The 26,011-nt window shown below is 54.5% G+C and overlaps 1 protein-coding gene across 3 annotated transcripts in view; it reads right to left on the minus strand.

Moving 5' to 3' along the window:
- Positions 1-212: 212 nt before the first annotated feature.
- The window catches only part of SLC39A11 (solute carrier family 39 member 11), a 90,987-nt gene continuing 65,188 nt past the window's right edge, over positions 213-26,011 (minus strand). For all 3 annotated transcript variants that reach the window (XM_030287329.4, XM_030287328.4, XM_072937023.1), the window contains 4 exons: positions 24,325-24,394; positions 4,561-4,659; positions 2,158-2,316; positions 213-1,607 (listed from right to left, as the gene is read on the minus strand). In XM_030287329.4, the coding sequence (XP_030143189.4) occupies positions 1,529-1,607; positions 2,158-2,316; positions 4,561-4,659; positions 24,325-24,394 (407 nt within the window). In that variant the 3' untranslated portion in view covers positions 213-1,528. The remainder of the gene's footprint in view (positions 1,608-2,157; positions 2,317-4,560; positions 4,660-24,324; positions 24,395-26,011) is intronic.

A 26,011-nucleotide genomic window follows, 5' to 3' on the forward strand; every position in this document is an offset into this window, starting at 1 on the left:
ATTTCCTCCGTGCCTTTAAGGACCTGGCTCAGCCCCAGGGATGCACACCCAGGATGAAACTGCCTCTCCTTGGCTTTCCCCCCTCTTTTCCCAGCCCAAGGAAGCCTTCCCAGCAAGAGGAGAGCCAGGAGCAGAGAGGCTGGGGAAGGAAACCCAGCGGAGTGGAGGGAGGAGGAGCAAATCCCTGGATTTATGGCAAGGAAACAACTCCGTGCAAACTCCATTTCCCATTTATTGAAAGCAATCACAGTTAAAAAGTCAAATCCATCAGCAAACAGGAGCTTTGGATCATCCAGAGGGACACACAATGGAATCCATCCAAAAACCAGGGACCAAACCAAACGGAGAGCTCAGTTTGTTCCAGCCTGTTCCCTCTGGCTCTGGTGGGACCGAAGGCGGATCTGGGGCATCCCAGCCCGAATTCCAGAGGGATGAGCAGCAGAGGCAGCCAGGTGATCCAGTTATTCCCACGGGAGGGTTTGGGGAAGCCCTTTGTGCTGGGATTTGCAGCATCCTTCCAAGCCTGGCAGTTCCCTCCTCCCTGGAGCACAGGGACGGGCAGGACTCGCTCCTCACTCAGCCTGCATCAATCCTCGGCACTCGGGAAGAGCCATTCCACAAGAAATGCTTGGGAAGCGTCAGGAGAAGAGGCAGGAACCTCCATGCACAGCTCTGGCTCTCCAGGTGGGATAATTAATCCATCCTGAGGGATTCATTCAGTCACTCATCCATCCCGGAGTGCTCCGGTGCTGGCTGGGCTCCTGCTCTCCCTGCAGGACGTGCCTGGCTCGGCTCTTCAGGGAGTTCTGATCGCTGGAAGCAGCAGCTGAAATCCAGAATCCCTTGGGAAGGCCGGACAGCTCCACATGGAATTGCATGGAAAGCACTCAAATCCTCCTTTCCTGGTGTTTTTCCCATAGAAAACCCCAGAGTATCAGAGCAGTGCCCCTCTGAGATACATTTAGGGAAAAATGACATTTCCCTCTTGCAGAGATCCCAAGAAAATTCATCTTTATTTGCCTGGACCATCTCCATCCATCCAAACCAATTCCCTGCAGCGTTCCCGAGGAGCAGCAGGATGTGGAAGACCTGTGATCCCATGGCTTATCACAGTCCTAATGCCTTCAGCCTTCCCAAAAAAGGGTGGAATTCCATTCTCCATAAGGAGCTTACTCCATTTCAAGGCCTCAGTGCTTAACCCCAGACCAGCCTCCACACGGGAGAGGGAATTCCCAACCTCTGACAGAACAGAGAGGATCAAAATCCCAAATGCCTTTCCTTGGAGAAACCAGCCCAAGTCATCCAGGAGGAAAACCAACCCAGGATCTGGGAGGACCCGCCCATATTTGTGTTTGGAAACCATCGCCAGGAACTCGGAGGGGAGGGGGAGATACAAAATCAGAGGAAATCAACACCAAACCAGATCCCAAAAATCTATGTACAGATCCAGTCCCGGGCTGAGGCGTGTCCGGCTGCCGATCCCGCGGCGCGGGGCTCTGCTGTCTCCTCCTGGGAACGCAGCCCTGCCCTATCCCAGCCCCACATCCAGGGACATCATCACCACAAAGCCCAGGATGGAGGTCCAGGATGCCAACTTCCCGTTGCCGCTGCAGGGAGAGGGGAGAGGGGAGCGCTGGAGGAGGGAGCGCTGCTCCTGTCCCACCCCAGCCCCGCTGCTCCCGAGCCCCCTGCCCATGGGGGCATTCCCTGGCATGGGGAGGGAGCACAGCAATCCCTTGGCTGCATCCTGACCCCTCAGGATCCCAAACCCCATCTCCAGCCGTGGGATGACTTCCCCCTTTTCTCTCAGTTTGCTCCCTGGAGAATTCCCAGCCCCTCCATCCAGCCAAGGAGCAGAGCCCATCTCCACTTCCCAGGCTTTGGCTGAGTGTTTATATCCCCTCTGCTCCCAAATCCCACTTTTCCATGGACATTTCTTGCCCACAGGGGTAATTTCAGGCCTGGCCCCGTGCCAGCTCCCCCTCACACCAAGGAATGAGGAGATAATTTCATTTCCCTCCAGGGGACAAAGAGAAAAGAGGGATTTTCCTCTGGGATTTCTGCCTCCCTGCCTGCTCCCAAACTCCCCCTTTCCCACGGACACTCCTGGTTCCCAGGGGTAGCTGGGGCCCCCCCAGAGGTGAGGGGGGGTCTCACCTGGTCTGTGCCTCGGGAATGATGTCGTCCATCACCACGTAGACCATGGCTCCGGCGGCGAACCCCAGCGCGTAGGGCAGCAGCGGCTCCGCCAGCACCACGGCGAAGGCGCCCAGGACCCCGGCCAGGGGCTCCACCATCCCGCTCAGCTGCCCGTACCTGCCAGGAAAAACAGCCAAAACATCCCTGCAGCCCTGCAGCAGGGCTGGCACAGCCATCCCTAAGGGATCACGGGGCTCACACCGCCCCGGCCCCGCTGTCCCCCCGTTCCCGGAGCAGCCGGACACCGGCCACGCCTGGCTGAGGCACCTCTGTGGGTCTCGGATTCAAAGAGAGAAACTGAGAGTTTCTAGCCAGGCAGAGGCCTGGGAAAGAGCTGGAGAGAATGTAAATAATTCTTTATCTCTCTTGTTATTCACATTATTTATAGTCAAGTTCTATCACTGTGCATCAAGCACTGTACACCAATGCTGTGAATTGTTTTCACTTCACAACCAATGGAGTTGGTCCTCACGAAGCTCTGTATAAAGGAGTGGTGTATTTTGAATAAACCAGAGTTTTACTCTCAGCAGCTTCTGAGTCAGAGTCTCTTCATTCCCGTCCTGCCCCGACAGCGACACACCTGGATTGAGGTAACAGGAAAGGGTTTGACCTGACCCAGCTGAAGTTCCCAGGCAGGATCTAATTCCTGCCCCCAAGAGCTCTGTGGGATTTGGGGATCCAGCTCCCAGGCAGAGGAAACACTTCCCACCAGCACAAGTCAGTCCCAAAGAGGACACCTGGCCACAGCCTCAAGCAGGATAAAGCCACCTTCTTCCCACTCCTTTTCTTTCCCTCTAGGATCGTTCCCACCTCTCTGGAGCATGGGAACTCCCTTCCCAGCCGCAGCAATGCTGCTTCGAGTCCCGGCACTTAAGGAGGTGGGTGGGAGGAAAGAAAAACAAAAACTCTGGAGCAGTTTGGGAGCCTCCCCCTGCCCCCCATCCATCACCCGGAGCAGGGCAGGGGCAGGAACGCAGCTCCCGCTCCCAGGGTTTGGCCCTTGGCTTTTGCACCTCAGGGAAAAGGGGAAAAAATAGAAGTGGGGTTGAAATCTAGCCTGAAGGGAAAGAAAAATGAAGTGACATAAAAATTTAATAATAATAATAATAATAATAATAATAATAATAATAATAATAATAATAATAGTAATAGTAATAAAGGCAGTGCAGGATCTGGGAGCTCAGCACAGGCACTGAAATGGGATGTGATGATGTGTCAGGATGGGATGTATCCCTGGGATGTGGTGATTGTTTGGATCATGGATTCAGCCCTGGGATGTGGTGATGGTTGGGATCAGGGATGTATCCCTGGGATGTGATGATGTGTCAGGATCAGGGATTCAGCCCTGGGATGTGGTGACCTGTGGGGATCAGGATTCCTCCCCTGGGATCCAGGGGCTGGGCTCTGAGCTTGGAGGGTGTGGAAGGAGCAGGACAGCGCTGGAAAGCTGCAGCACTCCCAGCACCAGAGGGAACACAGCAGATCCAGCAAGCCCATCCCTGTGGGAACTCGAAATGTCCCTCAGACATTTTTGGAGGTTCCAGGCCCAGGCCAGAAGCATTTGAGACCCTGGCAGGCAGCTGGAAACAGCTGTGATTTTGGGTTTGAACCATGGAATGAATTACCAACCTTGCAGGAAGAACAAGGAGTCACTAAAGTTTAGATACTACAGTAGAAGTAGTCACAGAGTAGAGGGAAGAATTTTTTAGTGCTGTACAGGGGGGTTTTAGTTTTGTACATGGGGGTCAGAGGTTTAAGATGGAGGGATTTGGGCCTGCCCTGTCCTTCCTCTTTCTCCTTCCTTCCCTCCATGTTCTTGGTGATGTTGGCACTCACAGGTTGGTTTAGAGTAGAAAAGCACCATTTAATAAAGGTAATGGGCATTGGGGAAAAACTGTAACATGTAACACGTAATGTACCATATAAAAGATAGAAAAGCACCATTTAATATAGGTAATAGGCATTGGGGGAAAACTGTACCCATGTAACACGTAATGTACCATATAAAAGACAGCACAGCCCTGGGCAGAGGGGGAGAGAAGAAGCAGTCGGGACTCAGAGAGGATGTCAGGGTGTGTGTGTGCCTCTGCCTGAGCTCTGAGCAAACCACAGCAGCCCAAGGAGAAAATCTTTTAGATAACTTGCAATAAACTGCCTTGAGACCGGACAACAGAGACTGCTGAGCCTTTCTTTGGAAGCTCGGGCTGGAGGAGAGACTTTCCCACCACACAGAGCCACCCCTGACCCAGGGTGGTCTTTGACACATCCCAAGGGCAGCTCCCTGATGGAACAGCCCGTGGGTGTGGGGGATCCGTGGGAGGAGGGGCTGCTGAAGGCTCCTTTCCCTGGAGCAGAGCTCACCAGAAGGCTTTCCACGTGGAAAATCCAGCACCACGCAGAGGCAGGCTGACAGCCAGGCCCTCGGGGAAGTTCTGCACCCCAATGCCAATGGCCAAGTTCCTAAAAAAAAAGCACAAATAGATCCATTTATTTATGTCAGCCCGGGATAGGCTGCAGGGAGCAGGGAAAAAGGGACACGATTAAGGATTCAGTGGAACTGCTCCCAGCCCCAGTGGCCAAATTTAACAGCAAATTCCATCCTCCAACAGCTCCAGAGCTTCCATCAGCTCCAGCACCAGCCAGGGACCAGATGGAGGAGAGACTTGTCCTGGAGGCCCCTGGAGGGATTCCAGCCCGAGGATTCCCGGGAGCTGCAGCATTCCCAGACCTGGGCACCTCTTTTCCCCCTCTTGCATCCCATGGAAAAGGAACACTTGGACTTCCAGGGTTAAACACAGGGCAGGGCTGTCCATCAGTCATGGAATCTCAGAATCCTGGAATGGTTTGGGTAGGAAAGGATCTTAAAGCTCATCCCATTCCACCCCTGCCATGGCAGGGACACCTCCCACTGTCCCAGGTGGCTCCAAGCCCTGTCCAGCCTGGCCTTGGGCACTGCCAGGGATCCAGGGGCAGCCACAGCTGCTCTGGGAATTCTATTCCAGGGCCTCCCCACCCTCTCAGGGAAGGTTTTTGTCCTCACAGGGGGGAATTCCTTCCCTGAGCAGCTCCGGTTGGTTCCCTGCTGGAGCTGTGCCTGGCTGGCACATCCACCCCCAGCCCTCGCAGCTCTGCGGGGCTTTGGGATTTTGGGGAATGTCTCAGGCACCAAGCAGGGCTTGTGTGTGTGCCCTGGGCTCCCCACACATCCCTGTCCCACACTGGGGGTTTCTCCAGCCTGGCTGGAGCTTTGCTTTGCTGTGTTGGTGGCACTGGGGGACACCAAGAGTGGGAGCACCCGGGGGGCTGCAGCAGTGAGGGGTCGGGCTCTGAGGGGTCTCCAGAGAGATCCCAGAGCTGTCCCAAGCTCAGTTCCTGCTCTGCCAACAGCTGCCAGCTCCCTTTTCTCACCCCCTCGTTTCCTATGAGTAAAATAAGCCCGGTGAGAAAAACCTCTCCGGGTTGTTTAAACTTCTCCCAGGGTTTACAGAAGAGGGGAGGGGAAGGGGGAGAGGTCCGGGTTTCCCTGGGCAGGACGGGCCATTACAATCACAAACATTATTCCAGGCAAAGAGAGGGAGGACGGAGGGGGAAAACCATCCCTGCTGGAAAACACTGGAGCCGCTGTCTGGGCTCCGGGGTTTTTTTTTCCTCCTTCCCTCGCTCAGCACAAAGCAGCTATTGCTGCTCCTGGCCACAACAAATTAACGGGAGGGAGCTGTGAATGGAGGGGTCTGTGTGGGAAGGGGGGGAGCTCCCTCCCATCCCGATCCCACCGGGAATAGGGACCCCCAGGCTGACCCCCGAGGGGCAGCAGGAAGGGATGGAAGTGGGGGGAGATCCAGGAGAAACCATCAGGGGTTTGTCCCTGCAGTCCTCCTGCTCTCCTTCCCACACACCCCCCAGCACAATCCATCCGGGCTCCCCAAAATCAGGAACAACCCCAGCACAATCCATGTGGGCTCCCCAAAACCAGGAACAACCCCAGCACAATCCATCCGGGCTCCCCAAAATCAGGAATAACCCCAGGACAATCCACCCAGGCTCCCTAAAACCAGGAATAACCCCAGCACAATCCATATGGACTCCCCCAAAGGAGGAATAACCCCATGATAATCCATGTGGGCTCCCCAAAAGGAGGAACAACCCCAGGACAATCCATGTGGGTTGCCCAAAACCAGGAATAACCCCAGAACAATCCACCTGGGCTCCCCAAATCCAGGAATAACCCCAGAACAATCCACCTGGGCTCCCCAAAACCAGGAATAACCACAGGACAATCCACCTGGGCTCCCCGAAACCAGGAATAACCCCAGCACAATCCACCTGGGCTCCCCGAAACCAGGAATAACCCCAGAACAATCCACCTGGGCTCCCCGAAACCAGGAATAACCCCAGAACAATCCACCTGGGCTCCCCAAAACCAGGAATAACCCCAGCACAATCCATATGGACTCCCCCAAAGGAGGAATAACCCCATGACAATCCATGTGGGCTCCCCAAAAGGAGGAACAACCCCAGGACAATCCATGTGGGTTGCCCAAAACCAGGAATAACCCCAGAACAATCCACCTGGGCTCCCCAAATCCAGGAACCATTCCCAGCCCTACAGCTGGGGCTGCAGTCCATGCCAGCCCAGGGCAGGATTTTATCCCTTTTCCCAGGAATTGAGGTGTTCCCACGGCGCAGCCTCAGCGCAGGAGGGGCCAGAGCAGATCCCACCAGGGACCAGCGCCAGGCCACCGCTGGCCCCGCTCGGGGCACCACCCTGAGGGCACCGCAGGGCACCCTGATCTCGCCAGGAGAGGCAAAGGGGATTCGCCCCCGGTGCTCCAAATAAACCGAGGGACAGTCCCATCCTGAGGGGTGCTCCATCCAAAGGGATATTCCCAATCCAAGGGAAATACCCCATCCCAAGGGATGCTCCATCGCAAGGGATACCCCCATCCCGAGGAATACTCCATCCCAAGGGATACTCCATCCCAAGGGATACTCCAACCTGAGGGATCCTCCATCCCAAGGGATATATTCCATCCCAAGGGATACTCCATCCCAAGGGATACTCCATCCCGAGGGATATTCCCATCCTAAAGGAAACTCCATCCCAGGGGATACTCAATCCCATGGGATACTCCAGATACTCCATCCCGAGGGATACTCTATCCTGAGGGATACTCCCATCCCAGGAGACATTCCTATCCCAGGGGATACTCCATCCCAGGGGATATTCCCATGAAAGGGGTACTCCATCCCAGGGGTTATTCCCATCCTGAGGGATACTCCCATCCCAGGGGATACTGCACCCAAGGGATATTCCCATCCCAGGGGATACTCCATCCCAGGGGATATTCCCATCCTGAGGGATACTCCTATCCCAGGGGATACTGCACCCAAGGGATATTCCCCATCCCAGGGAATACTCCATCCCAGGGGATCTCGTCCCTCCTGGCCCTGGCAGCTCACACCTTCCCGCAGCTCCGGGCGAGCAGGAGGAATCAAAGCCGCATTGTGTCCGGGGGAACAAAGGCGCCTTTTGACGGAAATAGGTGGGGATTCTTGGAAGGCTTCCCCCGGCTGCGAGGGAATCCATTGTAAAACACGGGCACAGAGACACGGCCCGGCCTCGGGTGGCACAGGGACACGGGGGAGGGGGACACGGGCATGAGCCGACACGAAAATCCGTGGGGTGAGGGGCTTGGGGTCTCCCAGGAGAGGAGAGGAAAGGCGGGGTAAGTGGCAGAGAGGTGGTGGAGTCAGATCCCATCGGGCCGGATTTTTGCCACCCCTGGAGGTGCCCAAGGATGTGGCACGCGGTGCCCTGGGCTGGTGACAAGGTGGGGATCAGGCACGGGTTGGACTTGGTGATCTTGGAGATCTTTTCCAGCCTCGGTAATCCTGGGATTCTGTGTCAAGCTGGACAACCTGCGGCTCATCCCCAGCCTACGAACTTCAGTTGGTCCCCTGGAAGCACATCCAGGGAAAATCACAGCAGACTCTGACCAGAGTGTCCCACTGGTGGCTCTGTCACCAGCACGGAAATGTCACTTGTGTGACTCCTCCATTTGGGCACTACAGCCTCCATGTCCTTGGAAGCATCAAGGAACCAACACACACTGATGTGTTGCCTTTCCCAGCTCTGCCTCAACTTCCCCGTCTGTAAAATCAGGGACAGCCACATCCTCCAGAACCGCCCCAAACTGGGCACAGAACCCCCAGACACGTGTCACCCACAGGTGAGCTCTGCCCTGGGCTCGGCTCATCCTCCCACGCGGCAGAGCTCAGTTTTTGGGAAGAAAAGGCAAATCCAACCCTCCTGGTGGGGGTCCCCCACGGAACAGCTCCGTACCCCCCTCTCCTGCCAACTGCTCCGGCACCACGCTGCGAGACTCCAAGTTCACTTGCAAAAAAAAAAGTTGGCATCCCTGCATATTTGCAAGGTCAAGGCACAGAAAGCCTTCTATAAGCCCAAAGCCTTGTTTTCAAGGGCCTATTCTTTGACGGGGTGATTATGAAAGCAGGCTACATATTCTTAACAAGCCCCTTTTCACTCGGGCTTTCAGTTCCCCGCAGTGGAGAATGTGCATGTGTATTCTTGCATGGCAGCCCTTCCATACTGTTGGGATTGTTATCGGCCCGTGAAAGGCCCGATTGTTTGGGGTTGCCCGATTACATCACGGCTGCCCCGGGCCGCCCGCCGAGGTGTTTGATCAGGGCTGCAGGTGGGAAGGAGCTCACGGGGCCCTTTCCCCAGACCTGCCCTACCTGTCAAACCCCGCTGGGCACAGCTGTGCCTCCCCTCTGCTCCAGCAGCCGGGAAGGACCCGCCCGATGGCACCCGATGGCACCCAGATGTCACCCAGGTGTCACCCAGGCCACCCCTGCTGCCTTCAGTCTGAGCTGTTATATTCCCCAGATTCTGCACCGTGTTGGGAAATAACTCTGAACTCCATAGAAAGTGTCAGCAGCTCTCCTCACAGCTCAGGCACGCAGAACAATCCTTTTCCAGCCCCAGAACCAGCTCAGGCACACAGAACAATCCTTTTCCAGCCCAGAACCAGCTCAGGCACACACAACAATCCTTTTCCAGCCCAGAACCAGCTCAGGCACACAGAACAATCCTTTTCCAGCCCCAGAACCAGCCCAGGCACACAGAACAATCCTTTTCCAGCCCAGAACCAGCTCAGGCACACAGAACAATCCTTTTCCAGCCCCAGAACCAGCTCAGGCACACACAACAATCCTTTTCCAGCCCAGAACCAGCTCAGGCACACAGAACAATCCTTTTCCAGCCCAGAACCAGCCCAGGCACACAGAACAATCCTTTTCCAGCCCAGAACCAGCTCAGGCACACAGAACAATCCTTCTCCAGCCCAGAACCAGCTCAGGCACACAGAACAATCCTTCTCCAGCCCAGAACCAGCTCAGGCACACAGAACAATCCTTTTCCAGCTCAGGCACACAGAACAATCCTTTTCCAGCCCAGAACCAAGGACACCGCTGCAGCTCCAGCCCCAAAAAGTGCAAACAGCAGGGATTGAGGAGAGCAAACTGGGAGAATGAGCCTGCACAACCTGGAGCTGGACTTGGACAATGAACCCAACATGGAAATGGACCAGAACTTATAAAAGTGTGAAAACTCATCTTGGGTGTAGCCCTGGCCAGGCTCTTGTGCTGCCCAAGGTGAATCCTTTGAGGCCTTTTAATAAATCCCCACTTTAACTCTGTCCAGCCTCTGTTCCAGGGAGCCTCTCAAGGCCTCACCCAGCACCATCCTGACCCCCTGGCAGTCGAGGTTAGACAGGCAAGTCCCCAGAGGAAGAGGGAGGAGGTTATTCCTGCAGATATTTCATCTCCAACATTTCCAACTGTTCAAAAAAACAGGGAAAACGGGATGTAAACCTGCAGTGCTTCCTTGTCTGGAGTGCAGCCACAGGGACACAGAACTGCATGGAACAGCATGGGCCAGGCAGGGATGGAGCAGGAATCGCAGTGCCAGGCAGGGGATCAGCAGGAATCGCAGTGCCAGGAAGGGGATCAGCAGGAATCCCAGTGGGTTCCTCCTTTGCAGGAGGTGGAACTTCCCTGGTCCTGCTCCCACAGCACACAGGAAAAAGATCCAGTGCACAGGCACATTTCTACTTGCACACTTGTGGTTTGCCAATTTTAAAAGCTCACAGATGCTTGTATAAAATCACAGAGTGGTTGGCAAGAAGCTCAAAATTCCCCCAGTTCCATGGGCAGGGAATTGTGGCACCTTCCCCAATCCCAGGTTGCTCCAAGCCCCGTCCAGCCTGGCCTGGAACAGGTCAGGCAGGGGATGGAGCAGGAATTGAATCCCAGTGCCAGGCAGGGATGGAGCAGGAATGGCAGTGCCAGGCAGGCAGGGCATGGACTGCCTTGGGTTGGAAAGGGAATTAAAGCTCATCCCACTCCTCACTGCCACGGCAGGGACACCTCCCACAATCCCAGCTGGCTCCAAGCTGGCCCTGGGCACTGCCAGGGATCCAGGGGCAGCTACAGCTTCTCTGGGAATTCCGTCCCAGGGCATCCCCAACCTCACAGAGAAGAATTTTTTCCTCCCAGGGAAGAACTCCTTCCCTGAGGAGCCCCTGCTGGGTCTCTGCTGGAGCCGAGTGTGGCTGGCACATCCCCTGGAACATCAGCTGCCCTCCTGCCACCCTCTGCTCCTCAGGAGCCACTTCCAGCCCCCTTCCCACCCTCCTGTCCCAGTTCCCAGCCCATCCCTGGGGCTGGCAGCTCCGTGTCCCACCTCCAGCCTGGCCCCGTGCCAGCCCCGCACGCTGCAAACCTCGAGGATTTTAGGAAATTTCATCCTTAATTTCTCCCCAAGGCACAGGAGCTCGGTTCAAAGCCCTGAAACCTGCTCTCCCCTCTGAGTGCAGCAGGAATTCAGCAGCAGTGAATTCAGGAATTCTCCACTTTCCCCCACACAAATCCCACCAGGGCCAGGCCAGCCCGGGGGCGTCTCCAGCCAACCTCAGCTCCTCATTCCCACCCTGGATCTCAAAAATCAGGAGCCTCCTCCAGCCCCAGTGGGATTCAGGTGTTGCCCAGGCCAGTGATGCCTCAGGTTCAGCTCTTCTGTGTTTCCCATTCTGTGCTGCCTCAGTGTGTGGGTCTGGGCTCCACACGAGGGGATGCTGAGCTCTCTGCACAGAGCAGAGACAAAACAATTCCTGCTCCAGCTGGGCACCAAGGACAAATGACCCAAACCTCAGCCCAGGAGCACAAACAGCGTGGGCTGGAGAGAGAAAAACAAGCAGGCTGGGACTGCCTGGGCTGAAGCTGGAATGGGACAATGAACTCCAAGGTGCCAATGGAGCAGAACTGATCCCAGGGAGAGCCCCCGGGAGCGCTCGTGCATTTTGGGGCCATTTTGGTTCATTTGGGTGCAGCCCTGGCTGGGCTCTGGTGCTGCCCAAGGTGGATCCATGGAGGAGATGCTTTGAATAAATCCCTGCTTTATTCTGGAGCTCTGTCCAGCCTCTGTTCCAGCTCAGCCTTCTCAAGGCCTCACCAGGTGAGCCCCTGGTGCTGCCCTGGCCATCACCACCCCCTCCCATGGAGAACACATCCCCTGTGTGCCTTCATCCCTCACTTCCCCCAGCTGTGGATTTTTGGGGAGAAAGCCATCCCAGGATCACAGAATCATGGAATTAAAGAAAAGACCCTGCAGATCTCCAGACCAGCTGTTCCCCCAGCACTGCCAAGGCCACCACTGGTGTCCCCAAGTGCCACATGCAACAGCTGAGCTGTTAAACCCCTCCAGGGATGGTGACTCCACCACGGCCTGGGCAGCTGTGCCAGGGCTGGGCACCCTTTCCAGGACGGAATTTTCTCAGTATCCAGCCTAAACCTCCCCTGGTGCAACTTGAGATGATTTCCTCCTGTCCTGTCACTTGTCACTGTGGAGAAGAGCCCAGCCCAGCCCTGGAGAGGACCCAGCCCAGCTCAAAACCTCCCTGTTGGCCTTGGTGGGCACCAGGAGACACAAAGTGGAGCTCACCCCCTGTGAGGGCAGGGAATGCAGGGCCAGACCCCATGGATGGATCCCATTGTCCAGGGACTGCTTCTTCCTCTGCAGTTTTCAAACCCTGCCCCTTATCTGATGCTTCTTTCAGGGACTGTTTGATTTCTGAGTCAGCCTCGGGCAGGGGGTGAAGGTTCAGCTCTGCCCTGGGGTGGGAAGCACAAAGCCACATCCAGGAGCTCCTCCTGCCCTGCTGAGAGCAGGAAAAGCTCAGGGAGCCTCAGCACCTTGTCCAAGAGCAGGAACTTGGCCTGGGAGCTCAGGACCCAGCCAGGCTCCAGCTCTCCTGGGCTGCAAATCAGGTTTGTTCACCTCCCTCATCCTCCTCGCCTCACTTTTATTTTCTGTAAGGAAAGGAGCTGTGTGATCCAGGCAATAAATCCCTAAAAACCACCCCTTCAACCATTCCCCCACCCCAGCACGGCCTTTACGCTGAGATTTCATGGCACATCAAGTGATTTTCCATGTGAAATTGAGCAAAGATGAAACCCTGGAGCTGCTTCCTGCAAAATTCCTTTGCAGGAGGTGGAACTGCCCTGGTCCTGCTCCCACAGCACGCAGGAAAAAGATCCAGTGCACAGGCACATTTCTACTTGCACACTTGTGGTTTGCCAATTTTAAAAGCTCACAGATGCTTGCATAAAATCACAGAATGGTCGGCAAGAAGCTCAAAATTCCCCCAGTTCCATGGGCAGGGAATTGTGGCACCTTCCCCTGTCCCAGGTTGCTCCAAGCCCCGTCCAGCCTGGCCTGGAGCAGGTCAGAAGTGGATCAAACACCACAAGTGCCCCTTCCCAGTGTCACCCCCATCCTGGTTACTGGGCTAAAGTCATGCCCAAGGAGAGGGATCAACACCAGACACCCCAAATATTCCCAAATATTCTCTTTTCCAGAGGCAGGGTCAGCCTCAGCAGGCTGAAGACCAAGAAAAGCCCCCAGACTGCTGCAAGAGATCTGCAACAACCCTACAAAGCAAAGTCTGTGGGGATGGAGAGAGCTCCCACCTCAGCAGAGCTGGTTCCTGACAGGAATTCCTCCATTTTCCAGCAGAAAACCAAGGACATCCTTCCCTGGCAGCACCTCCAACCAGCACCAGGAGGTTCCAGTTAAACACTTACCCCCCCTGTTTTTAAATTCCTTAAGACAATCCTCATGTGAGACCTCATTAATTCTATTTTAAACAGCATCAGCCTGCAAAAAAATTCAATTTTTACATATTCACAGTGGGCCAGCCCTAAATAAAGTGGGATTTAACGAGGTGGCTGCATTGATCCGGGGTAGGGCTGGAGCTGCAGGGAGATACAGAACTTTATAAAGGTTTTTAAAATTGTGGGTTTTTTTTTAAATCAGTCACCCACAGAATCTGGGTGGTCTAAAAGCAGGGCTGGGACTCTGGTGCACATATAAAAACTCCCAATTAATGTTTATGGCTCCATGCAGAAAACATCAATTCTCTCCTTTTTGTCTGAATCTTCAACCTGGGAGCACATTTCACATGGAAAATCACTTGATGTGCCATGAAATCTCAGCGTAAAGGCCGTGCTGGGGTAGGGGAATGGTTGAAGGGGTGGTTTTTAGGGATTTATTGCCTGGATCACACAGCTCCTTTCCTTACAGAAAATAAAAGTGAGGGGAGGAGGATGAGGGAGGTGAACAAATTTTGAAGTGAGGATGAAGGAGGTGAACAAACCTGATTTTCCTTCCTGGAAAGAACCCCCAGGGACTCAGAGCCCAGCTGAATATAGAGGTACAAACAGGGATGTGGGTAAAAGTAGGGATGTGTAAAAAGAGGGATGAATGCCAGAGCAGGGATGTGTGACAGAGCAGGGAGGGGTTCCCCAGGGCTCCAGGCTGGAGTGCAGCTCAGGAGCCTCCCCAAACCTCCCAGAGCTGAGCTGAGGCACCCCCGGGGCCACCCCACCCCCCAAAAGCCCTGCAGGACCCTCCCAGCTCCCTAATGAACCTCTCCCCCCAGGCAGGCTAATTAAAAGGTGTTTAATGAGCACCTTCCCCCTGGTTTGTAGCAGGGCTGGGCTCTGCTCCCTTTCTCTGGGATTGAGGAGAGGTGGGATCCCCCTGCCTCAGCTCGGGGGGGTTTCCTGAGCTGCTCCTGGGCTCTGAGATCAGGGTCCAGCCCCACCCGTGGATCTTTGCCCTCCCTGAGCTGCTCTGGATCCATCCCCAGCAGAGCCAGAAGCTGGGGCTGTGAGAGAGCAAACCCCACGTGTGCTGTGCCACAATGATTTCCATTCATCCCCACCAACACAGGATAACATTTTCGCCTGGTTTCAATCTCCCTACATTAATCAAACTTTCTTTTTTCTCTATTTTTTTCTTATTTTTTTTTCTTTTTTTTTTCCTCCCCCAGCCTGAGAGACGCAGCGTGGGAGGCACAGGCTGTCCCATGGAATAATATTTTCCAAGCCCTGCTCAAAGTCTGCCTGTCAGGCCGAAGCTTCTCTGCTGTCTGTTCCACCAGAGCTGGACAGGAAACAATCCGTGGGCACAACAGATCCAAACAAGGCCAGCATTCCCAGCAAAAGGCAGCATGAATGGGAACCATTGTGCTGTGCTGCAGGAAACACCCCCAGCATCGGCCAGGGGGGGAAATATTTCTGTTTCCATCACTTCCCTGCTCCTTTCCCCTCTGCCCCAACAGAGATCTCACGGAGGGAATCGAGGATGGGGGTGGGATGGTCCGTGGGAACCCAAAGCAGGCTGAGCTGGGCACCCCCAAGTTAACTCTGCTCCATTATAAAACTCAAAAATTACAATAATATAAATATAAATGTAAATATACCTATAAATATAGATACACCTATAAATATACCTATACCTATAAATATAGATATACCTATAAATATAAATATACCTATAAATTAAATATACCTATAAATTAAATATACCTATAAATATAAATATACCTATACCTATAAATATAAATTAAATATAAATAGATAGATAGATAGATAGATAGATAGATAGATAGATAGATAGATAGATATTTTAATTTCCCCCTTCTCTGCATCCACAGAGAGCCGGGATCAGCCCTGGAGAAGACCTGTTAGAATTGGAAATGTAAAGAATTTTTAGAACTTTGGGGCTGTAAACTACAGCTTAAAATGAAATATGAGATTTGATCTGTGACCTTAGAAAAGGCTTCTAAACTTAGGTACTAGAAGTGAGAATGTAGATTTGTAGTTTAAAGTATATTTTATATATATATATAAGATATACTTATCTTTTTTATATATAGGTGTATATATACATATATATACCTATATATACATATATATACCTATATATACATATATACCTATATATACATATATACCTATATATACATATATATACTTATGTTAAGTAAAAGCAATTTTAAAGTTTCAAAGTTTAAGATACAGAAAAAATGAAAGTAATTACAAAAATAAACAAGAAATTTAGCCCACAGTACTGTAAGTTTGTCATAACATAATTAGCTAAGAAAGCTTACACTGTAACAGATGAAGTATTCTAAAATTAAGTCAAAACCACAAATGTCCTTGTTAGTAGTGTTTCATTAGTCAATAAATCCTTAAAAAGTCCTGTAACTGAAAACCGTGTAACCTTCTAAACTATGCTCTAAAGGAGTGAGCCGAACTCACCCTTCTCACCCATGTCAAAAACAAGGAAAACAAACAGCACCACCAAAACCAGCCCAAAAATCCCACTTCAAATGACTTAAAAACTCCTCAGCCAAACCCGAGCTGCAGCTCCCAGAGGGGCTCCGGGAGGGACAGGGGCAGCTCAGGGGGGTCCCCTGGGACAAACCCCCCAAAAATCCACCCTTGGCTTCATCCCGAGGCACAGCTCAGCCAAAAATCTGCCTCCAGTGCTTTTCAGCTCCCCAAATTCTCTGTATCCAGCGGGGGTTGGATACAGAGAATCCAGCCTGGATTCTCTGGTGCCCAGACCAGCTGTGGTTAACAAACTGCTCATTCTGCTCCCCAAATTCCCAGCCCTGCTCCAAGGAACTGAGGGCATTTCCCTTGAACCTGCCCCGGCCTGGGGAAGAGCAGCCCTCTGGCAGGGCTTTTCCAGGGAAAAAGGCACATCTGGGAATGCTGCTGGCTCCACCCTGTGAGAGCAGGCACGGATCCCAAACTGCCGGAGAGGAGTGGGATGGGGACATGGATGCAGAGGGGCAGCAGGATGCCCAGGATGGGCACTGCCATGGAATTGCCATCCCAGACACCTCTGCATTCCCAGCACAGGGACAGGAGCTCCCTGGCCTGGAAAAGAAAAACTCCACGTGCTTTTGTGTGCAGAAAATCCATCCCTGCTTCATCCCCATCTTCCAGGCCCAGTCAGACTCGCAGGGATTGTTTTTCCTGCAAACAGCCAAGTTATTCCCTGGAACAGTGAGGCCCACACTGCCCTGGCCCAGCTGATTTGGGATGGGAGCAGAGGAGCAGCTGTGCCCTGTCCGTGCCAGGAGCACAGGGAAGGTGCCCCAGCGTCCTGCAGCACCAATGCCACATGAACTTCCCAAGATCCAAGCAAAAAATGCAGTGAAGATCCAGGGTTTGGCATTCCCCAGGCTCCATTTTCCAGCCTTAACAACAACTTTGGATCGAATATTTGAAATTATAGCCACAAGGGATCCTAAAATAACCCCACAACTGTGGGATGGGGCACTGGGAGCTGCACCCACACAGAGATATTCCCACTGGAAGAGCATCCCTGGAGCACAGCTTTCACATCCCAGCCGGAAAACAGCTCAGCCAGAGCAAAACCACAACTGGCAGGCAGAAAAATCAGCCAAGGGCGCAGGAACATCCATCCCACCTGCTGGAAACACAGAGCTGGGACTCCTGACAGAGGGGGAAATCACCCAGCCAGGGACTGGCACACAAATCCAGCTGGGTCCAAGTTCATTGTGCACCAGATTCCCTTTTCCTGCCTGAATCAGCCAGCCAAGGTACAGGCACTGCTCACCACACACCCTCCTCCTCCTCCTCATTCCAAATCCTTCTCCTTTTGTTAAAAGCAAATTCCCCTGGCACATTTTTCCAGCAGTTTTCTGTTCCCTCTGCACACTCCTGAGTTCCTGCAATCCTGCCCGAGGAAATTCGTTTAATGGCAAATTTCTCCTTGACAGAAAAAAAAACCCCTCAGGAAGCAGCAAGACTCCTTAAGAAAATGGATTTGGCTTTTGTGTGCTCGCCTCCAGCACGGGGATGAGCTCCTGCAGCCAGCAAACAGCTCCTGAGGGATTTGGGAGGGGCACACCCAGGATTTGGGAGATGCACATTCAGGATTTGGGAGATTCAGGATTTGGGAGTGGCAGATTCAGGATTTGGAAGATGCAGATTTAGGATTTGGGAGATGCAGATTTAGGATTTGGGAGGTGCGCATTCAGGAGTTAGGAGGGGCACATTCAGGATTTGGGAGATGAAGATTTAGGATTTTGGGAGGGGTAGATTCAGGATTTGGGAGGGGCAGATTTAGGAGAGACAGATTCAGGATTTGGGAGATCTAGAGTCAAGATTTGGGAGATGCAGATTTAGGATTTGAGAGATTCAGGATTTGGGAAGGGCAGATTTAGGAGATGTAGATTTAGAATTTGGTAGGTGCACATTCAGGATTTGGGAGGGGCACATTCAGGATTTGGGAGGGGCACATTCAGGATTTGGGAGATTCAGGATTTGGGAGGGGCAGATTTAGGATTTGGGAGATGCAGATTTAGGATTTGGGAGGGGTAGATTTAGGATTTGGGAAGTGCACATTCAGGAGTTAGGAGGGGCACATTCAAGATTTGGGAGATGAAGATTTAGGATTTGGGAGGGGTAGATTCAGGATTTGGGAGGGGCAGATTTAGGAGAGGCAGATTCAGGATTTGGGAGATTTAGAGTCAAGATTTGGGAGATGCAGACTTAGGATTTGGGAGATGCAGATTTAGGATTTGGGAGGTGCACATTCAGCAGTTAGGAGGGGCACGTTCAGGAGTTAGGAGGGGCACATTCAGGATTTGGAAGAGTCAGGATTTGGGAGAGGCACATTCAGAATTTTGGAGGGGCAGATTTAGGATTTGGGAGGTGCACATTCAGGATTTGGGAGGCTCCTGCACCCCAGTTACCCCTCAGGATCACACTCTGCTCCCACGCCGGGGTGGGATGGGAAGGGGACAATCAGCCCCTCGTGCTGATCTTCAGAGGAAGAGCTGCTGATGGAAAAAGGGCAGGAAAAGAGAGACCAGGGACCCCATTCCCCCTCTGCTCCCGGGATCCCAGCCACGAGCTCCCCACGGGAGGGGCGATGCTGCGGGTGCCAGGGTGGGATCCCCTCCCAGCCAGCCCCTGGAGCTTCCCAGCATCCCAGGCCATGGGGTGAGGGCTCAGGATCCCCCCAGGGACCCCTGGTGCTGCTCCCGCCCTCTAAAGCCACGGAGGGACTTGGGGGCAGGGACACGGGGGTGTGACAGCAGCAGGGACCTGGTCTGGTCCCTCTGCTGCTCCATCCAGCCTTGGGAAAGGCACCGGGAAAGGGGAGCAGGGGAAACAGACCTGCCTGTCCCCTGCCTGTCCCCTCTGTGTCCCTGCCTGTCCCCTCTGTGTCCCCTGTCTGTCACCTCTGTGTCCTGTCTGTGTCCCCTGCCTGTCCCCTGTGTGTCCCCTGCCTGTCCCCCAAGTGTCCCCTGCCTGTCCCGTTTGTCCCCTCTGTGTCCCTGCCTGTCCCCCGAGTGTCCCCTGCCTGTCCCCTCTGTGTCCCCCTCTGTGTCCCCTGCCTGTCCCCTCTGTGTCCCCGGCCTGTCCCCTGTGTGTCCCCTGCGTGTCCCCTGCGTGTCCCCATCTGTCACCTCTGTGTCCCCTGCCTGTCCCCTGTCTGTCCCCCAAGTGTCCCCTGCCTGTCCCCTGTCTGTCACCTCTGTGTCCCCTCTGTGTCCCCTACCTGTCCCCTGCCTGTCCCTTGCCTGTCCCCTCTGTCCCCTGAGTGTCCCCCGAGTGTCCCCTGTGTCCCCTGTGTGTCCCCTCTGTGTCCCCTGCCTATCCCCTCTGTGTCCCCTGTGTGTCCCCTGCCTGTCCCCTCTGTGTCCCCTGCCTGTCCCCTGCCCACGCCCGCCGGTGCCGCTCCCCGCAGCTCCAGCCCCATCTGGTTCCCGTTACCGCAGCCACCCAAGGAGGGAGGGGAGGGGAAGGGAGGGGAAGGGAGGGGAAGGATCCCTCCCCCGCCGTTCGGTGGAGAACAGGAGGAGGCAGAGCAGCGTTTCCAAGCCGTGGCTGCCCTTCTCGTTACCTTCCTGCCTGGAAGGCGGCCAGGAGCAGCTCCTGCCTTCCCCATTCCCATCCCGGGAGCCGTCCCCTCCCGGGCACACCCGCGCTGCCCTGGCACTGCCCTGGCACTGCCCTGGCACTGCCCTGGCACTGCCCTGGCACTGCCCTGCCGCTGGCTCCTCTCCTCTGCCCGCAGCACTTCGGCCCGAGCCGCTGTTTCCACCCCGCGGCAATTCCCAACATTCCCACCGCTGGGATGCGGGGCAGGAGCAGCAGGGTCCCACCGCAGCGAGGGATGCTCCTGCCTGCGCTGGGAACAGCGAACACCCCAAAAGGGGCACCTGCCACCATCCCACCTGCTCCAAACCCCATCCAAACCCCATTCCAGGGATGGGGCAGCCACAGCTTCCCTGGGAATTCCATCCCAGCCCCCCACAGGGAACAATTCCTCCCCAGGATCCCACCCAACCCTGCCCTCTGGCAGCGGGGAGCCGTTCCCGTTCCCATTCCCGTTCCCATTCCCGTTCCCAATCCCAGCACAGCCTCCCCGTGGGTTCTCCCCACGCATGAAAATCCCGGCCAGGGGCTCGGATCCCGCCGCAGCTCCCGGAGGATCCCGGAGGAGCGCGGGCGCAGGAACGGAGCCTGCACACCCGGTGGCAGCAAAGAAACGCGCAGGAGAATCCCGGGAAGGGCCGGGATGGAGAATCCCGGGATGCTGGAGGAGCTGGGGTGATGGGCAGGATGGAGAATCCTGGGATCACGAATGATGGGCAGGATGGGGAATCCCAGGATTCGGGAGATGGGCAGGATGGGGAATCCTGGGATCCTGGGCAGGAATGAGAATCCCGGGATTCTGGAGGATGGGCAGGATGGAGAATCCAGGATCCTGGATGATGGGCAGGATGGGGAATCCCAGGATTCTGGAGGATGGGCAGGATGGAGAATCCAGGATCCTGGAGGATGGGCAGAATGGAGAATCCCAGGATTCCGGGCAGGAATGAGAATCCTGGGATCCTGGAGATGGGCAGGATGGAGAATCCTGGGATCCTGGATGAGCTGGGATGATGGGCAGGATGGGGAATCCCAGGATTCTGGGAGATTGGCAGGATGGGGAATCCCAGGATCCTGGGTTGGAATGAGAATCTTAGGATCCTGGATGATGGGCAGGATGGGGAATCCTGGGATCCTGGGCAGGATGGGGAATCCAGGATCCTGGAGGATGGGCAGGATGGAGCATCCTGGGATTCTGGGAGATGGGCAGCATGGAGAATCCCAGGATTCTGGGCAGGAATGAGAATCCCGGGATCCTGGATGATGGGCAGGATGGAGAATCCCAGGATCCTGGGTTGGAATGAGAATCCCAGGATCCTGGATGATGGGCAGGATGGAGAATCCCAGGACCCTCCCGAGCCCAGGGATTCCCAGGATGGCTGAGCTGATCCAGCACATCCAAGCTCCAGGTGTGTCAAAAGATGAGATTCCCTTCTCCCTAATTCTCATTTCTGGAGTTTCAGCAAATCCCAGGAGCGCCCCTGGCTGGGAACACCATGGTGGGGCTGCTCCTGCTCTGCTCACAGCCCGGAACAGCCCTTTGGGATCCCTGCAAAGCGTCAGGAACGGATCCAAAGGGGATTTGGGGAAGGAATTGCTGCCTGTGAGGAACTGATCCAAAGGGGATTTGGGGAAGGAATTGCTGCCTGGGAGGAACTGATCCAAAGGGGATAATACAATATTTATAAATACTATAGAATATAGATTCTATATGATTTATAGTCTATAAAATATTATATAAATTCTATATAATTTAATGTAATGTAAATGCCATATAATTTATATTCTATAAAATTTATGATATAATTTCTATTCTATAGAATTTATAATAGAATTTCTATTCTATGTAATTTATAATATAATTTATATTCTATATAAACATAATCTATATAAAAATATATCTATTCCATGTCTTTTTTAAACCTCCAGAACACCAAGGGACCACCTCAAACCCTCCTGGAGATTCCCAAACCGTTTCCCCGGGCTGCCAGTGCAGACACTGATGGCAGGCAGGGACTCTGCCCCTCTGCAGCTGATCCCGATCCCGTTTGCTTTGGGATTTTCCTGCTCCACCTTCATCCCCGTGACTGATGCCCTTGGAAATGCAGAGAAAGCACCAGCTGCTCCTGCCTGCTCAGCTCCCCGCAGCAGTGAGGGGGGAAAAATCTCCTTTTGTTCCTGAGCCTCTGCTGGGTGTATGAGGAGCCTTTTATTCCCAAAGGTTAGGGGAACACCGTGAGTAAAGCTGGAGTGTCCTGCTTTTCTCCCTGTGGGAGCTGTGGAGCCAGGGAATTGGGAATGGGAGGTTTGGGATGGGTCTTTGTGGGGCACAGCCTGTGCCGGGCCACAGAAGGGGCTGGGCAGCCTGGATGGACCCAAAATTAGCCTGGATGGACCCAAAATCAGTGTGGGGAGGGACCCAAAATCAGCAGGGGGAGGGACCCAAAATCAGCAGGGGAAGGGACCCAAAATCAGCTTGGATGGACCCAGAATCAGCCTGGTGGGATCCAAAATCAGCCTGAATGGATCTAAAATCAGTCTGGACAGGTCCAAAATCAGCCTGGATGGGCCCAAAACCTGCCTGGATGGATCTAAAATCAGCCTGGATGGACCCAAAATCAGCCTGGAGAGATCAGAAATCAGCCTGGCGGGATCCAAAATCAGCCTGGATGTGTCCAAAATCAGCTTGGAGGGACCCAAAATCAGCCTGGAGGGACCCAAAATCAGCCTGGACAGGTCAAAAATCAGCCTGGACAGGTCAAAAATCAGCCTGGATGGGCCCAATACCTGCCTGGATGGATCTAAAATCAACCTGGAGAGACCCAAAATCAGCCTGGAGAGATCAGAAATCAGCCTGGATGGGTCCAAAATCAGCCTAGATGGACCCAGAATCAGCCTGGATGGATCTAAAATTGACCTGGACACGTCCAAAACCAGCCTGGATGGACCCAAAATCAGCCTGGATGGACCCAAAATCAGCTGTGGGACCCCACAGATCCTTCAGCAGGAGTCATGGCATGGTTTGGGTTGGAAGGGACCTCAAAGATCAACCCAGGGCCACCTTCCACTATCCCAGGCTGGAGCAGCCTGGCCTGGGGAACTTCCCGGATCCAGGGGCCTGCCCACCCTCACCGGGAGGAATTTCTCCCCAAAACTGCAGCCGTTTTCCTCGGGAACAAGGCGGCTGGGCTGGAGCAGCAGGGCACGGGAGAGCCCGGCAGGAAGGAGCCGTGTCCAGGCGGGCACCGAGAGGTGCCAGCAGCTCCTGAAAGGCTCGGCAGCTCCTCCAGCCCTGCTCTGGTTTGTCATCCCTTCCTCCTCCTCTCCAGCTTTGTGATCCCTTCCTCCTCCTCTCCAGGTTTGTCATCCCTTCCTCCTCCTCTCCAGGTTTGTGATCCTTTTCAGCTCACTTCCAGGTTTGTGATCCTTTCCTCCCATCTCTCCAGGTTTGTGATCCCTTCCTCCTCCTCCTCTCCAGGTTTGTGATCCCTTCCTCCTCCTCTCCAGCTCCTCTCCAGGTTTGTTATTCCTTTCCTCCTCCTCTCCAGGTTTCTTTTCCCTTCCTGCCAGCTCTCTAGGTCTGTTATACCTTCCTCCTCCTCTCCAGGTTTGTGATCCCTTCCTCCCATCTCTCCAGGTTTGTTATCCCTCTTCCTCCCTCCTCTCCAGGTCTGTTATCCCTTCCTCCTCCTCTCCAGGTTTGTCTTCCCTTCCTCCCACCTCTCCAGGTTTGTGATCCCTTCCAGCTCCTCTCCAGGTTTGTGATCCCTTCCTCCTCCTCTCCAGCCCAGCTCAGCGGGCGCTGCCAGCCGCGCTTTGCCCCTGCTGGGAGGAGCAGGACACGTCCCCAGTGCCCAAAATCCCAGAGTCTGGAGGAGCTGGATGATGTCCCCAGGAGCAGCAGTGCATGGAAGGGTTTTCCTGGGAGCTCTGCCAGGAGCAGGAATGCCAGGACTCGGGGGTAGCAGGATGCCAAGAGGACCAGGAGCCTTCCCTGCCACCAGTTCCAGCGTCCCTGCCTGGCAGGGATGGCACACAAAGCCACCAGATGCTTCACAGCAGCTGCTCCCACCATGGGGATGCTGCTTTCAGGGAAAATCCCAGCATTTCCCTGTGCCAGGGATCCTGCCTGGAAGCAGCTCTCAGGTGGGACAGCAGGAGGAGGAGGAGGAGGAGTTGAAGGAATCCTGCAGGGAGCCACGGAGACACCAGGCAGGGGCACTGGGAAGAGGAGGGTGGAGATTCCACCATTCCTGCTGCCAGCTCCAAGTAAAGGGATTTACCAGGCTGAGGTTTCCCCCATCTCCCCCTGATTTGCACATCCCCAGCTCCCAGCCTTATTCCTTTCTCCTTCCCTCTCCTCTGGAGCTCCCCACAGCAAAGCAGCTGCCAGTGCTGAGCTGAGCATCCCCAGGGATGCTTAACAGGGAGAAGGGAGCAGGATGAACACCCCAAAATCCCTGGGTGCACCTCCTGAGAGGCAGCAGCACCCACTGTGACACTCAGCTGCCTCTCCCCAGCTCCAGTGATCCCAGAGGGGCAAAAACCACAGAGCTACTGTGGGACCATCAGCACCAGAAAACATTTCTCACATCTGGCCAGCACAGGGTGAGGAAAATGCAGCAGCACCAGGAATTTCTTCCACTCCCTTTGCCACCCTTGTGCTCCCAGGCAGGTTTCATCTATCCATTAATCCCCCCTAGCACGGGACAAGCTGGGACAGCCAAGCTCCAAGAGGCAAAGGAACACACAAAAAGCAGGATTGGGTCTTACCTGGCACTTTGGAATGTGGCAGACTCGGATTTCCCGATGGCCCCGAATCCAACTCCCACTGCCAGGCCCTCTGAAACAGCAGGGAAAAACCAGTAAGGACCAGTAAGGTGCAGCCCTGAGCCCAGCCCTCCTGCTGTGCTGCTGGGGGGCAGCAGGAGCCCAGCCCAGGGGGATCCTGGATTTGAATCCAGGAGAATTCAATCCAGGGATTCCCACGATGGACCCAAGCTGCTCTCCAGCACGGGGAGAAGTTTCTGGATTGATGAAGGGAAAAGATCCCAATCCCCAGCAGCTGGAATGGGATTTCACCAAGGAGCCAAGCAGTGCAAAACAGCAAAGCTGCTCCAAAAGGCTCAGCCAGACTTGGGGCATTCCAGAAGAACCAAAGCCCAGCTTCTCCCAGGAATCCCCCAGGAGCTGGGCTGAGCCAGGACCAGGCTCCCAGCACGGCCCCCTCCCCTCTCTCTGTGCCCCAAAACCAGCACAACACCTGTAGGGACAGGCTCAAAGCACAAGGAAAGCCAAATTCCAGGAGAAAATTCCTACCTTGCAGATTATTGTGTATTACAGCTAATCCCATAATTTTAAATACAGTTAATCCCATAAACCACAAGGATAACAGCTGAAAAGCCTTCCCAGGGAAAAAAAAAAAAAAAAAAGAAAAAAAAACCCAACAAACCAAAACAAACCCCAAACAAACTGGTTTTCAAAAAGCACCAAAGCCTCGGTATTTTTTTCCCCCCTTGGTTTAAAATCCCCATTTTTAGTTTTTTTCCAGCCTGGTGGCTTCGCTCCCCTCCCAGCAAGGGGTGGGGGGTATGTTCAGAGGACAGAACCAAAACTGGAGGATTTTCCAGCCTCCAAGGAGGGGCTCAGGTGAGCATTCCAACAGGTGGGAAACTGGAGGAGGAGTCTCAGAGCTCTCAGGGGAAGGGCACCATGGGTGTGCTCCTGGCCCTGAGAGTTCCCAGTTGCCTTGGAAACACCAGGAAAAGCTGCACTCCCCGGGATAATCACAACATCCCCATCCCTGAGCCCTCAGCTGGAACACCTGGCAGCTCCTCAGAGCCTGGAGCCCAGGGCAGGGGCAAAGCCAGAGCAGAACCAGCCCTAAAACGGGGCTGCAGGGCAAGGAGATCCCAAAAATCCCAAAAAAATTGGCTCTAAAATCCCCCTGTGGGTTCCAGCTCTGGGCAGGGGCACAGGTGGCACGTGCCACACCCGAGGGTCACACGTTCCTGCCAGGTGCTCCCGCTGTCCCCAGATGTCCCAGGCAGGAGCCAAAGCAGGGGCTGAGCCCTGCAGGGTGGGGGTGCCCTGGGGGCTCAGCAGAACTGGGGCACAACCCTGGAAAATGGAATTTCCTGCCTGGGCTCCATCCAGCCACGGTGCCCCACCAATCCCGGCCTGGCACTGCTCCTCCCAAAAATCCCTCTGGAAGCGTGGCTCGCCCAGGGAGCAGCATGCAAAGGGAAAAAGCCCTTTTTTAGTAATTCCCCTTCCCAATGGTTGGGGTGAGGAGCAGAAATAGCTCTGGCAGAGGGGCAAGGCCACGGCGAGTCCTGCTGCGGAGGGAAACCCACAATTCCCGGGAGCAGATCCCAAATCCGCGCCATGGGAGGCAGCAGATGGTGCTGGGGAAGGGCTGAGCTGCTCAGGGAGGAGCTGCAGCGTGGGGGGACAGCTC

The sequence above is a fragment of the Taeniopygia guttata genome, chromosome 18 (assembly GCF_048771995.1).
Source record: "Taeniopygia guttata chromosome 18, bTaeGut7.mat, whole genome shotgun sequence".
NCBI classification, from domain to species: Eukaryota; Metazoa; Chordata; class Aves; order Passeriformes; family Estrildidae; genus Taeniopygia; species Taeniopygia guttata.